We start from the raw sequence: 14,802 nt of genomic DNA on the forward strand, positions 1-14,802 counted from the left end.
AAAGATTTTTGCCTAAGCAAGGTTTCTCATCTATGTTAGTTTCCCAGAAACTTCAGCCTCCTTGTTTGAGGGATCCATCTTTCTCAACTTGCAGAAACTCTGCCTCTTGTATCTGTCCAGTGATGGATGCCAAGATTACTTCTTTCTTTTTATGTCTTCTCAAACTCACTGTTTGTCCTCAGGATGATCTCACTCTGGTTTTCCATTTCTATGGACTCGCCTACTCCCCCTACTGATTCATATGTTAATGTCCATTGTTTGTATTCACACCTTGCTCAATTCCACTGCCTCCCTGTGAGAGAACCTGTTTCTCCCTTTGTTTGGTCACTGACTTTAAAGCATATCAGATGTTCATAATTACTGTGTTAAAACATTTTTAGAATTATTTTAATGATCAGTGTCAACTTTCATAAAAGACCTTACTTTAAACAGTTTATTATGCAGTAATGTTGCTTCAACTGCATATTCCTGTTCAACCCCTACAAGAGACTCTCTTCTCACTTGCTAGGTGTAGTGAGTGTTAGGCCTTATGGGTTGCTGACAGAGTAGTGAACTGCAAGTAAGCCTCTGTCACAGCATGGTGTGGGCAGAAATGAATTGTACAAGGGTGACAGGAAGCAAGGGGTTAAGTTCCCATCATGCAGTGTTTTCCACCCCATAATGCCATCTATAATCCCATAATTTTTGTGCCTTGGGGGAAAAAAAAAAATTCCCACAAAACCACCCAGCACTTCTCACTGGCCACCATCTCTGGGAGAAACATGGAGTCCACACAGCTCTGTGCTCATGTCATGAGCATGGGAAACATAGTTGGAAAAGCCACAGTAGTGCTGTTGTAATGTAATTGTGCAGGGCCATTTAATAGTCTCTTGCTGCACAGAACTGACTCTTGGTAATGTGCAGGACAGAATGGGTGGTTCTGCAGCGATGGGGTTCCTGAACTGTAGTGGGGCAATAGAAAGGACCCATATCCCTTTTTTGGCACCAGCCCATCCTTCCATAGAGTATCTCACACAAGTAGCTGTTTCCGTTGAGGTTTATGCATGCATTGGTGGATCACCAAGGATGCTTCGCTGAGATTAGTGCTGGCTGATCAGGAAGGTGCATGATCTTCGCATCTTTAAGAACATGAGCTTAATCTGCAGTAAGGGAGATTTAGATTAGATATTAGGAAAAACTTTCCAACTATAAGGGTAGCAAAACTCTGAAATAGGCTTTCAAGGGACGGGAGGTTGTGAAATCCCCATCATTGGAGGTCTTTAAAACCAAGTTGGAAAAGGGATGGTCTAGGTCTACTTGGTCCTGTCACAGTGCAAGGGGCAGGACTTGATGACTTCTTAAACAACCCTTCCAGTCCTACATTTCTATGATTCTATGACTGTTTATAAAGCAAGGACTTTCGTTTCCCACCAGTGTATTACGGTTGACAACGCTGAAATGCCAATAGTTATCTGAAGGATCTAGCCTTCCCCTTGCTACCTTGTCTGATGAAGCCATATTCTGGCCACTTTGACAGCACCAAGGACAGATTCAGCTACCATCTCAGTAGGTGAAGAAAGAGTTGAAGATGCTTTTGGTAGATTGAAGGGATGCTGGTAATGTTTACTCACAAGATTGGATTTCAAGGAGCAACATTTCATAATGATTATAGTTGCCTGTTGTGTGCTTCATAATGTCTGTGAGGCAAAGGAGGGAAGCTGCTGCCAGGGTGGAGGGCGGAGGAGGAGTGGTTGTCTGCTGAGTTAGAACAGCAAGATGCAAGGACCATTAGAACTCCAGGTGGAGCTATGTGTCTGAGGGAGGCCTTGAAAGAGCACTTTAATAGTCAGCTACAGTAATATGATGTGGTGGATTGTGCTGGCCCTGATGTTTTGGGGGCTCTTAGGGATTGTGCGATGCTTGATGTACACTTATGGATAAAATTAATAGGAGCAAAATTCATGCACGTATTGATTTTGTAATGCTTTCTATACACTTTTATTACTGTTTGTCACTGATCCTATGAGTTCTATCACCCTGAACAATAATAAGTAGTGGGTACTTTCAGTAGCAGTAGGCATGTTACTGCATATGTTGTGAAATAATAAAGATGAATTATTTACCAAAAAATAAGCTGCTTATTGCATACCAAAACCAGAGCAAAAATGTGCAGTTAAACACATACAATAAACTTTGGAAACAATTAATGGAACAGAAATTAAAAGGAAGGAACATGCATGTCCATTTCAGTTCATTTTGGCTACACGTACTGAGTGCAGAGGTTGCTGTAGATGTCAAGCTGTGTTTCTCCTTACTATTGCGTGACATGGAGTGATAGGAGTAAGGATACAGTCTCTGATGCCATGGGGATTCTTTGGGGGGCATGTAGGTGCTAAAATGGAGTTCTCCATTGACTGCAAAGGGAAGCGAACCTATGATCGTGAACTTGTGGGTCAACAGGAGTCTGCGCATTTGTGTTTGCTGCTGGGGAAGCCCTATTATGTCCTGGCGCATCTCCTTCTCATTACTTCTGGGCCTTCCAACCGTACGCTCTTTCCCTCTTCCTACTGTCTGCAGTAGTCATCCTCTATCTCCTCTATTCGCAGTCCACTGCAGCATCAGCTTTTCAGAATCTCTCTGAATATAGCCTCACCTGTTCTCCTCTTTCTTCTTAACATAGTCAGGCATTCTGCAGTTGTGGAGTGGGGCCCCTCAAGGTCACAACAGCAGCAGCTACAGATAAAACCGAAAGAGGTATTGTGTGTATAGTCACAACAGGATGTAAGAGTTAAGTTTCAGAACTCCTTTCCCTTGGTCCCCTAAAGATTTTTTTAAACAAGTTACGCTTGTTGAAATTTTACCCTTGAAGTGCCTGTGCGCAGCACCACTCTGGCCCCAGCCATGGAAAGTATGGCCCAGCAAAGGTATTGGTGTCTGGGGAGAATGAGGAGAGAATTGTTTGGTTTCATGAAAAATTAAAATATTGGCCCCAGTTTCCATGGATATGAGTGCAGGGAATCAGCAATGAGCACTGGCACTATTTTCCACAGATATTGGTGATTTTTGTCTGATAACCTCATTCCTGTGGATAAAACCGGCACAGAGAGTGCAGCTGCTGCTGGCATGCTAAAGCTGGCTGGGCTCATATGTTGCTAGTCTGACTACTGCAGTGGAGTCTGCGAAAGTCGTCATCGACTGGTGTGGGAAAGTGTCTTACCACGGAGGAAGAAATAAGGCTGCTATCCTTAGGAATCTTTGGGAGAAAGTTGCAGGATACTTCCATGGAAGTTGCATTGAGATCTCTCAGAAGGATTCGAGGGACTTCCTTCTTTATGTAAACTATCCACTCTACAGGGGAATGAAAAGCAGATAACTATTTCTGGTTGTGATACCACTAACTCTTCTAGTATGAATGGATGCCTGCTGCAGTCCCTTCACATTCACACAGCTCTGCTGCTGATTCCTGTCTTCCCCATGATGATGCTCTGCACCCCCATGTTCACGCTTATAGTACAAGTGTATATTATCTAACATGACATACTTTGCATTAGATAATATACACTTACAGTATAAGCGTGAACATGGGGGTGGTATCACAACCAGAAATAGTTATCTGCTTTTCATTCCCCTGTAGAGTTAGCTGGCTGGCCATGGATAGTTGTCACGTTAGAGGTCTTTGGAAAGCTCATGGTTTACTGGTCATTGTTACAGTAGTATGTTGAGATTTCATGTGTATAGTTATGAGGCTGTACTATGTAATATTCCCAAAGATGTGTCCTCAAGGCTTTAAGTATGTTCAGGCAAAGCTCTCCAGGAGCCATGGGGCAGTTCACACCTCAAGGCGTGTATAAGACAAACCCAGTTCAGCCTTCCGGGAACAAAGGTCTGGCCTGGGCATCAATGGAGGATCAAATGGACTTTTGAGTGAGTCACCTCCCTTCCCTTGGTCAATTTGGAACCATGAGGAGGTAATGCTCACCAACTCTGGACATGGATGAGTCCATATAAAGACATTGTCACCTGATCTGGGAGAGGGGTGGAGTATTATAAAAGGGGAGACATTTGCCATGCTTTCTCTTCCACCTCTATCTACTAACACCAGCAAATAACTGAAGGGGGGAGCCTGGCTGAAGGGAAATCAGCCGGCCTCTGGTGAGAATTGCCTGAGTTTGTAAAGTTGCTGAAAGTTGTAAGTTTAGCTTAGAATGAGTTTTTTGCTTTTATTTCTTTTGACCAAATCTAGTTTGTTGTGTTTTGACTTAATCACTTAAAATCATTCCATAGTTCATAAATTTGTTTGCTCTACCTAAAGCAGCACGTTTGGTTTGAAGTGCGGTGGAGACTCCATTTAGAATAACAAAGCTGGTGCATATCAATTTCTTTGTTAAATTGATGAACTTATATGAGCTTACATTGTTCAGTGGCCATAACTGTACACTGCAAGATGGAAGTTCCTAGGGTTGTGTCTGGTACTGAGGGTACGGCTAGTGTTGTTCTGTTGTATAATCCAAGGAGTGGCTGTCTAGAAGCATTCACTCACTCAGTTGTGCTCTACTTACGTGTTGGAGGTTGTGTGTGAACAGCCCAGGAGTGGAGGATCTCACAGCAGAGCAGAGTAAAATGGGCTCCAGGAGTGGGGGATTGGGGTGACACAGCAATTCACCAGTACAGATTGCACCAGGGGTATGTCACACCCATCCCCTGCTTCCTCTGTGCAATCTTCTCATAGATGTCCATATTTGTACAGATGGTCCGTAGCTATTCTTGCATAGCTTGTTCTTTCCACCAGGCCAAGAGATCCAATATCTTCTGTCTAAGCAGGAGTGCGTCTGGCATATATAGGTGGCATAGTTGGTTTGGGCAGTTGCATATAAGAGAGAGCTGCAAGGTGTGCTCACCAAGCTGGGCAATTAGGAAAAAGCATTTAAAAAATGTGGGAGCTTTTTGAAGGTGCGGGGTGGCTTCCAGTCTCAGTGACCTCTTGTCACAATTGCGAACTCTACTGCCTAGAGCAGCGGTTCTCAACCGGTGGTACGCGTTCGACCGGTGGTACTTCGTAGAAGGCTGGGTGGTACGTGAATCCGCTGCCGGAAGTGCCCTCCTACCCACCCTCGGGAAACCCTGCTGCCGAAAAGGGGCAAACGGCGGAAGGGTTTCGGCGGAGGGCATTGTTCCCCCCCTGTAACCCGCCGCCGCGAAACGCTGCCGCCGTCAAAAGTCCCCTCCCCCCCTCCTTTTTTTTTTTCCTGCGTGATACTCAGGTCAGGTACAGTCAGGTCAAGTGGTACTTGACCTGACTGTACCTGATCCGAGTGGTACTCGTGGGAAAAAAAGGTTGAGAACCGCTGGCCTAGAGCATCAGTGTCCAGCATTGGGGGACAGCTGCTGGAGGACAGTTAGGGTCTACATAGGTCATGTGGTGTCTCTGCTAGCTCTGCATTGACCACAGTAAGTCGGCCATGGCTCAACGCTGTTCGGAGAGGTGGTGTTACTGCATTGCCATCAGGGAGTGCTTATGTCGGCAGGAGAGGAATGAGTGTAAACACATGCACAACTAGGTCGGTGCAAGGTGACTTAAATATACGTAACTTTGTTTGTATACACCAAGCCAAGTTTAGACAAGACATTATGGACTGCATCAACTGCAACTTTGAGCTAGCTATTCTTGATCTCAGATTATGCCCAAAGTAAAATTTTCTCTTTTTAAGAGATTCAAACTTTAAAAGTCCTATTTAGATGGTGGCAGCTATGAGCTGGTGGTTGCTTTAAGGCAAGTTAGTTATTTTGAAGGTGTCTGTCATGCAGCCAGCACATTTGAAGTACATACCTTTCATTTAGCTGTTACCCGTTTTAGAACACATCGCAGAAACTGAGATGAGGGCTGATGTTGCACTAGTTAGGGCCATTTATAAGGAGTTCAGTGCAGGTCAATTTATGGGCATGGTTTTATTTCATGCTGAACTTCATAGCCATTGAGGTGGAAGTTCCCTTTTTTTTTTTTTTTTAAAGTAAGGATCTCAGTTTGAGGCTTTGCAAAAAATCAGAAAGTTACCCTGGAACATGCAGAAATGAGTAAGTCCTGGTCCTCATGTCAAATTTATGTTTGGGGTTGGAAAATGTGAAGGGGGAGACGTTTTATTCTGCAGCTTTGCCTACAGACTCATCGGATCTATATACTTGAAGCTGCCATTGTATGTACAAATGCCGGATTGGCCAAGCTACAGCAGCCAATGTTCTCATGATGTCAATACTTTGACTTCACACAGTGGCCCACTGTGACAGGATACTCATAGTCCATCTGTTAGTCAATTTCACCCTAGTATTGAGGAGGACAAAGTGCCCTTTGTCAAAGAATGCAGCTAAAATTATACTTAAAACCATCAAATCTGCAACAAATGACTGCACATACGTGTTTTAACAAAGCTTTTAGCCACCAGGCTGCTTGCTTTATGGTGAATTGCTTTTAGTCAGAGACTTATTCTCATTCTCCTAGAATGCTGCAGAAGAATGGGGGCTCAGTGAATTCGATCAAACCAAGCCCTATAACATGTTGCAAAATCCACCCCTGATTTCATACAGATAACAAGTGAGTGATCCAAATATAGATCCTGTTTAGCTTTTTCAGGCTATCCTCTACCAAAGTCTAGGACTAGTAACATTCCTATGCATACTGTTAAAGGATATACCCCAACTGATTATTCTGTTTTCTTGTGCCTTTTTTGGCAAAGTCCTTCTCTACAAGCTTGATGGGATCATTCTGCTTGTATCTAGGGTAGGGTGAGCTATCCTGTTTCCGTCCATCTTCCTTCTACATTAATTTCCTTGGTCAAATCATGCTGGATGAGAAAACATCTAAATTACTTAATTTCTCGTTGTTATTCCTTAGCAGGCCTGCATCTTCAAGGTTATGTCTGTAACTGAAGTTCTACATCTGGAATTTAAGCCTTCAAGCAAGTAACTAGGGAAATGGCAAAAGCTTTTCATATCTGTGGTGAAATTTCAACTGTTAGTTGAATACCCAGTGTCTTATCTATACTTTAAAGTACTCTAGGTGGAAAGAAAAGAACAAAGCTTGTTAAACTGGATTTGATAACTTTATTGATGGGAAGCTATTTTTCTAACACTTCAGGAAAAATTCTAAAGTGTGATCCAACTCTGGAAAGTTATGATTTTGGTGACATGTTATTCAATGTTTGTCTGAATTTCTTGAAATTTCTTGAAACTGAAGCACACATGGTACTCATACAAAATATTTTTTAAATTCCCACTTTGTCTCAGATGTCCATTGAGTTGTGTGAATTTAAATGCAAGTGGTGGTCAGTTATTTTGCATAAGTTTCAAAATATGATCAGTATTCAAGTATTTACTTGTTCTATCTATAGCATTCTTCATTGTATAGGTATAAATGTGGATACGAAGAATGTAAAATGGATGAAATTACATTCAGGTCTACTTTAAAGAATGTTCAGAGGGATAGATAGGAATGTCGTGTATCTTTATAATGCTCCATATGGGTTCTTGTTTTTGAGTGGTCTTGTGGCAAGTAAGAAACTTTTCAATTTTAAATGGTAATGCCTGGAACTTTACACATTACACTTGCCTTTCTAGTCGGCGAGGCTCTGGCCTGGGCAAAAGAGGAGCAGCTGAAGCTCGCCGACAGGAAAAAATGGCTGATCCTGATAACAACCAGGATGGAGTTAATTCTTCAACTGCACGTACAGATGAGGCTCCACAAGGAGCAGCAGGTAAGCAGAAACACAAAACTTTGCAACACGTTGTCTGGTGCTCTGTAAAACAGTGATGTGTAATCCTTAGAGTATCAGGCTTCATTTTTTTTTTTTTCTTTTTCAGATAAATGAGGGAAAAATATATAAATGAATTCTTAATGTCACTTCTGGAAGTTGTTTGACTGTTGGTCAAGGGACTACTACTACTACTCTTTTGAAACTCTGGTGTTTAGTTACAGTTGTGTTGAGAGGCCTTCTGTGACATAATTTTGAACTCTTCTCCAAACTACTGCAGTAGTAATATTACTATTTGTTACCCACTGTATAGAAACAGAGGGTAATGTGCTATTTGACAAGCTATTGTCAGAACCTCTATCTGACCAGCCAATACTACTTGTGTCTTTTTGTCCTTTAAATTAACCAAAGCATCTTTACTATATTCTCAATTGTGAAAGCATTTTTATACCTTTTTATATTAATCTACATATTCTAAACTTTACAGTACTTAGAATTTTTTTCCCTTAATTGTCTTGGCCAGTATCTAAATTATTGGCCTTTCTGACTATGCTGCAATAGAAAAATTGTTCACTAAGTTAGTGATCTCACACTGAAGAGTACCTTATTTCCCAAGCAGTCTTACTGAAATAATTGCAGAGTAATGTGCTTGTCAGTATGAGCAATCTGGCCCTAATTCAGCACATCAGTTTATTTCAATTCTCCAACAATTACATTGGCTTTTAGAAAAAGCTTTAAAATGTTCAGACTTGAAAATAAAATTTTCAGACTTGCATTGATTTGCTTCAGTGCAGTGTAACGAATTGGATTACTTAAACTGTGAATTCACAAACTTTATCCAAATATGTGAAAGTTAAAATATCTGTTTTGGAAGTACAATTAACATTTCTGTGCAGGTTATGACAGGGGAACACTAGAACTTATAGGTGGTGTCCCTATTAATTTTTTGTAAGAACATAGCTTAAATGAATCAAAGCTAAATACAGAGTATGTTAGGAGCCTAGTCCAGTTGCTGCTGAAGTCAGTGGGGGGTTTAGTTATTGATTTAAATAAAAGCAGGATTAATGTGTCCAGTACTCTCTTGAAATAAATTTTAGACAAGTCAGTGCTACTCAGTAATATTTTCTTTCTTTAGCGTCTAGTTCTGTTGCGGGGGCTGTAGGCATGACAACTTCTGGGGAAAGTGAGTCAGATGATTCTGAGATGGGAAGACTACAAGGTAAAAAGCTGTTACTAAGCTTAAATGTACATAATGCTATAAAAACAGTATTCTGATATCTTTCTCCCTGGAAACCCATTCAAAAAGCCTTTTTCTTGGTAAACATGCTGCTTTGCCTATTATAGTTATGCATGCTGTAGTGGGAGAAATTGTGATAAAGTAGAGACTCAAGCATTTGGCAGCACTAGGGTAGGCTGAATGTTGAGTGTTAACTGATGTTGTATTACACTAAACCTTTTTGCACTGGTTATGGTTTTCCCAACCCAATAAACATACTCTGCTTGGTGAAACACTTTTTTAGATGAAACAGAACACTCAATATGCAATTCAGTTCAGAAGCACGTTTATTCCTCAAATATGAAAAGGTTCCAAGAATAGTTTTTAGTTTTATAAAATACAAAAGTGCAAGTTAAGTTAGGCCTATCACTTTCTTGTATCTGCTCTTAGATAATGGAGTTATTTTCTTCAACACTCACCAGTATTACCAGGTTTTGACCAAATGCAATCCAGTTGTGCTAAAAAATATGCTTGCTTGATGCCTGGGCTGTGCAGAGCTGCATGTCTTTCAGAAACTGACAAATGCAGAATTTTGCCCAAGTTAACTTGTGTGTATTCTGTAAACATTTCAACTCTCCTGTCCTACTTTTGGTGCAAGGAACTGTGGTGGTTGCCTCCTCAATAAATATAGATTTGGGGTAAAAACCTGGATTTTAAAAAAGCTTTAATTTGTAAAAGCTGGAGCCGGGGGGGGGGGGGGGGGGTAGCAATAGCTTGTTTGCTACCAGTTCCTCCAGCTTTAGGCATATTGAGTGAAATTAATAATGATGATTTCTTATGGATGCTTAGTAATTAACAATGTTCATATTTGCTACAGTTAAAATGAGAACCCCTATTTGAAGTCAATGTGCTCAAGACAAGAAAAACCTAATGACTTCATATAAAAATATTAACATGTTCTGCCCACCTTCCAGAAGTTTTTAGATTTTAGCAAGCCAGTTCCCCTTACAATTCACAACTCCATTTGCTATTCTTTTCTCTCCAATCAATAACACCATCTATTCCACTTCTCCTATACAGTTGTATAACTTTATTGTTCTGGCCAATTCTCTTGTTTTTACCACTCCGCTTTAACTTTTTACAACAGTTTTCATTCAGACTGAAACTAGAGCCTACTATTTCTAGTATCAACAAATATATAAATGTTTATGTTCATGTAAATATTTCAAAGAAACTGACAGAACTTCTAAATTCCTCCCGTCTCTTTAAAAAAAAAAAAAAAACAAAAAAACAAACAAACCCCAAAACCTCAGCATTTCTTTTCACAACCTTAATTTGACTTAAAGCTGCTCTTTTGGTAAAGAGTGCCCTTTGGAGAATAAGTAGTTCCCTTGCCTTTATTGGTGTTGGGGGAAATCCGTGTTGTCTTCTTCTGTTATAAAGTGTTCAGAACTATGTAGCCTTAAATTGTAAATTCATGAGATCTAGTTACATGGAAACTTTATGAAAATGGCTGTTTAATATCCTGTGTTTGCTTTTAGCTCTGTTAGAGGCTAGGGGTCTTCCTCCTCACCTGTTTGGCCCTCTTGGTCCTCGGATGTCACAGCTTTTCCACAGGACAATTGGAAGTGGAGCTAGTAAGCAAACTTCATCTTGTCTGACTTAATTCTTTTCAATAGTTTCCAGACTGGCTAACCTTGGCTACTAGTGAATCTAACGTGATCTGTGTAAGGATTTAATTTTTAAGATCAAATCTAGTGAATAACTTGAAATAGCATGAGGAGCTCTGGCACACTAAAACATAAGTTTCTTCCCTCCCTTTCCCCATAGTTGTGGAATATTGGCTACAAGCATTTAACTTTTTTCTTCCTTTTAAGAAGTGAAGTTTGGCTTAGCTTTCTTTTTTTAAGAGTACCATCTTGTTTTTCAGGATTCAGTTTGACATATATACTTATTTAACAAGAAGAAACCATTAATACAGTTGAAACAGGGATTATTTTTATGGTTTTTGAAAAGCCGTACTCAAGACTAGGTTTTAAAAACTGTTTTGGACATGGCATCCCTACCTGGTTAGATGGGTTTGAAACCATTTTAGAGGGATCATTGTTTGAACACCTCTTTGTAATACAGGTCAGTGCTGTCAGCAGGGACTCCAAAAGACCAAATTCTACCCTCTACTTACTTCCACCTCAGCATACCTATAGTGCAGCAGGCTGGAATGCTTACCTAATAGTCAAAAGAACCAGGAGGAGGCCCGGTACCAAGCCTTCCAGCACATCACAACCAACAAGGGGATGTTGTCTGCCAGCTAGTTCTTATGCTGTAGTGTAGTGTTCAGTATCCTAGTGGTATGTGCTGCTTACTTACTAAAGAAGAAGTGGTATTTATCACCCACCCCCTTAGCTATCCTGCTTTATGCTAGTTGGATGATTTTGATAATTTTAGCATAGCTGCTCCCATATGCTCATTTCAGCTGCATGGCAAGGGAAGCTAAGAGCAGGATTTGGCCCTAAGAAATCAATGAAATCACCAAACACACAGAAAGCAAACTTTCTGCTTGGTAAGATAAGTGACCAGAACATTAATGACCTAAATATTTACAGGTTATAATAAGAACTTTACTTTCTTAGGTTCTAAAGCCCAACAGCTTCTTCAGGGGCTCCAAGCCACTGATGAAAGTCAGCAGCTACAGGCAGTGATTGAGATGTGTCAGTTGTTGGTCATGGGGAATGAAGAAACATTAGGTGGATTTCCAGTCAAGAGTGTTGTACCAGCTTTGGTAAGGATCAAATTTCTTTGTATTTCTATGTGAAACATAGTATTACTCGTTGAAACAATGTAGCAAAAGGATTTAACAGTAAAGTGGAAGTTCTCTTGAAACTTCTAATTTTAAGAGGTATCTGATAGCCTCTGGTTCATCTGGACCTAGAAGTATCATTAAAGGGTTATGATATCAACAAAATATTTTTCTCTAATCAGACTGGGGTTTAGTTCATGAATTACTAAACGCCTCTCTTCAATTTTAGGTCCCATGACTTCCATGCTAAATAGTATGTTTTAAAAAAAAGGCAGGGGGGGAGGAATCCTATAGCTGCGAGGCTTTTAACTGGTCTGTGAACTGTCTGGGGAGAGAAGGCATTGTGTATTCAAAACAGTAGGGTTGGATGAGGGGCAATAACTTTATGCAGCCAGTGTGGTGAGTGCCCTTTCTAGACTGGCTTGTGGGAGTATTTGATACATAGAAACCTCCTAAAATTCCATTTATGGGTTGCACTTCAGAGGACTAAGAAGTTTGCTTTGAATATAGAAGGTAAGTGGAACTTCCCCCCCCACACCCACCCTCCAGTCCCTGGTCATATATACAAACACTTTGACAGGCCATGACAGCTATCTTCCTGGGTTCTAATATGTAGCCAGGTACCCACAGGTATGTCTGTGCAAGCGGATAGCTTTGCATCTGTTTAAATTGCACTAAAACTTTTAACAGCTGCGAAGCTATCCGCTTACACAGACATACCTGTGTGTACCGGGCTACATATTAGTACCTAGAAAGACTGCTGTGGTGGTCTGTCAAGGTACGTGTATGTATATGGGGTTTGCTTACCGATCTTCATCAGGTGTGTGGCTGTGCCTCACTCCCTGCACAAAACATGACTCCAAAGCAAAACGTCTATTTTTGGGGTTCATTGTACAACAAGCATTAGAATACACTTCGGCTTCCATAGATTCCTCACTAGTCTGCTAATACACCTTCCTCTTGTGTATGGGGGTAACCTTTCCTTCACCCCTCAGTTGCAGGGGGTTTCTATAGCCCTTTTAGTAAGATCTGTGAACAGTCCTTGCAGAAGTCCTTGCTAGTTCCTGATGATCTCAGGCCTTCTTACGTAGGCCAGTCTCTCTTGCTGTCCTGGAAGAAGCCTAATGGCCACACCTGTTTTCCTTTAGGCCTCTGTGCAGTACACTCGCTGCTGTGTAGCAATGCCTGCAAACTATAAAAACCCAAACCCTAGTGTATCAGCAGATGGTCCCTGTGGACTTCAAGTCCCAGATATCCTGTCATTAAATGGACTGAGGACCCACAGCAGGTGTTAAGCTGCATCATGTTCTATTATAACATGACTGACATCTGTTATGATAGCATGTGGGAACTCCAGTAAAATAGCTGGGTCTTATTGTACTAGGCCCTGTACAGACGAAGGCCATCCTTGCCCCAGAGAGCTTTGCAGTCTGGGTATGGAGACAGGTTGCAACAAGTGGATACATGAGTGGAAGTAACAATAAAATGAGTTTAGAATGAAAGTAGAAGTCAGCTGCTTATTCTCCTAGCCAAGCCAGACGGGAATGACTTGTGGGCAGTATGACAGAGGTAGATTTTACAGATAACTTTAAAAGTGGATAACTTGTCAGCTTTATGAATTTTGATGGCATCGTTCCTGTGCATATGAGTGACATGGGAGAAAGCACAGAGGTGCTTGAGGAAGAACTTTCTATTGTAAACTTCAGGTATTCATTATAGACTTAAAAAAACACACTTGTGAAATCACTTATTTTTAAGACACAGTCCAGGAGCAAGGTGTAGATAGAAATCTTAATCATAAAGATAAAAGGGATGTGCGTGTGCATGTGTGTGCACACACGCAATGAACATTCTTTAGATTGACTACATTACATGGGCAATTGGCTTTGGACATTTGGGGGTGAGGAGCATCCAGAGTGAATAACCTGTGCTATGTAATAGCCCTCAAAAGCAGCTTAATCCATATGAGCAGAAATATTTTTAATCTGTATTTTTAAATTCCTTAGCATTCTCTACTATAGAAAGTGTATGGTTTTTGGACTCTCATAACATTTTCATGAAATGCTATAGTAACTGTCTTGAAGCTGTCACAAAGATCCAGTGTCTTGAGTCAAACTGTAACTGAAATGATCAAACTTTAACTGAAATGATCTCAAGTCAAACTATAAAATAATATCCTTTTGGTAATTTGGACCAAATTAGGAAGTGAATAATTGGTTCTGATCTTTCTCTCTATAGATAACATTGCTGCAGATGGAGCACAACTTTGATATTGTAAGTGACTTGAGATATGAGCTAATTTTTTCTTGCAAATTTTAAATTTTTCCTATCTAATTTTTATTTATTTTTTTTAAAAATAGATGAACCATGCTTGTCGAGCCTTAACCTACATGATGGAAGCACTTCCCAGATCATCTGCTGTAGTGGTAGATGCAATTCCTGTCTTTTTGGAAAAGGTAGCAATAGTCATGTCCTAAATAATTAAAATTAGTACACAAAACTTAAAAACAAATTTTTACCTCAGAGTAATCCCCATAACTCCCCACTCAACCAAAAAAGTACATTGTTTTTATTATTATAACATGGTAACTAATATAAAATGCATCGGAAGTAAGAAATTAGCCTTAGATGTTGTAAACCAATACCTGGATTGTGGGAAATGCAAATTACATTTCCAGCTGATACTGCAGGGAAATCTATAGGGTTGTTGGTTTTTTTGTTCGTTTGTTTTTTTGGGGGGGGGGTTCTGGTTAACTCAGCTCACCACCATCTCCTTTTGTGCTTACACATGAGCAGGCAGGTGTACAGTAAGGCATCTTCTAGAGGGCTCCTTGACTTACAGGTCGGTCCTCTAGGTTTGTTGACTGAAAGGAAAGGGGTGGTGGCTCAGTCTTGGTTTTGGGCATTCAGAAAGATTTTTCGTTTTTGGACTACATTCCAGCATGCTGGTGGCTTTTGTTTTATAGAATGTGGCTAGAAGTTTGGATGGTTTTATGTCAAACACACGCAAGCAACTTGCTGGTAATTGGTTACCTCCTCTGATCCTAGCAAAAGGCATGCAGAGGGGG

At 40.7% G+C, this 14,802-nt stretch overlaps 1 protein-coding gene across 4 annotated transcripts in view; it reads left to right on the forward strand.

Annotated features, from left to right (window-relative positions):
* Positions 1 to 14,802, forward strand: part of TRIP12 (thyroid hormone receptor interactor 12) — a 155,245-nt gene that overhangs the window by 73,436 nt on the left and 67,007 nt on the right. For all 4 annotated transcript variants that reach the window (XM_067558547.1, XM_067558615.1, XM_067558676.1 and 1 more), the window contains 6 exons: positions 7,588 to 7,724; positions 8,857 to 8,940; positions 10,479 to 10,574; positions 11,568 to 11,716; positions 13,973 to 14,008; positions 14,095 to 14,190. In XM_067558547.1, coding sequence (XP_067414648.1) covers positions 7,588 to 7,724; positions 8,857 to 8,940; positions 10,479 to 10,574; positions 11,568 to 11,716; positions 13,973 to 14,008; positions 14,095 to 14,190 — 598 coding nt within the window. The remainder of the gene's footprint in view (positions 1 to 7,587; positions 7,725 to 8,856; positions 8,941 to 10,478; positions 10,575 to 11,567; positions 11,717 to 13,972; positions 14,009 to 14,094; positions 14,191 to 14,802) is intronic.

Source organism: Emydura macquarii, unplaced genomic scaffold, assembly GCF_026122565.2.
Source record: "Emydura macquarii macquarii isolate MOO-44397 ecotype Brisbane River unplaced genomic scaffold, CSIRO-AGI_Emac_v2 contig_18, whole genome shotgun sequence".
NCBI classification, from domain to species: Eukaryota; Metazoa; Chordata; order Testudines; family Chelidae; genus Emydura; species Emydura macquarii.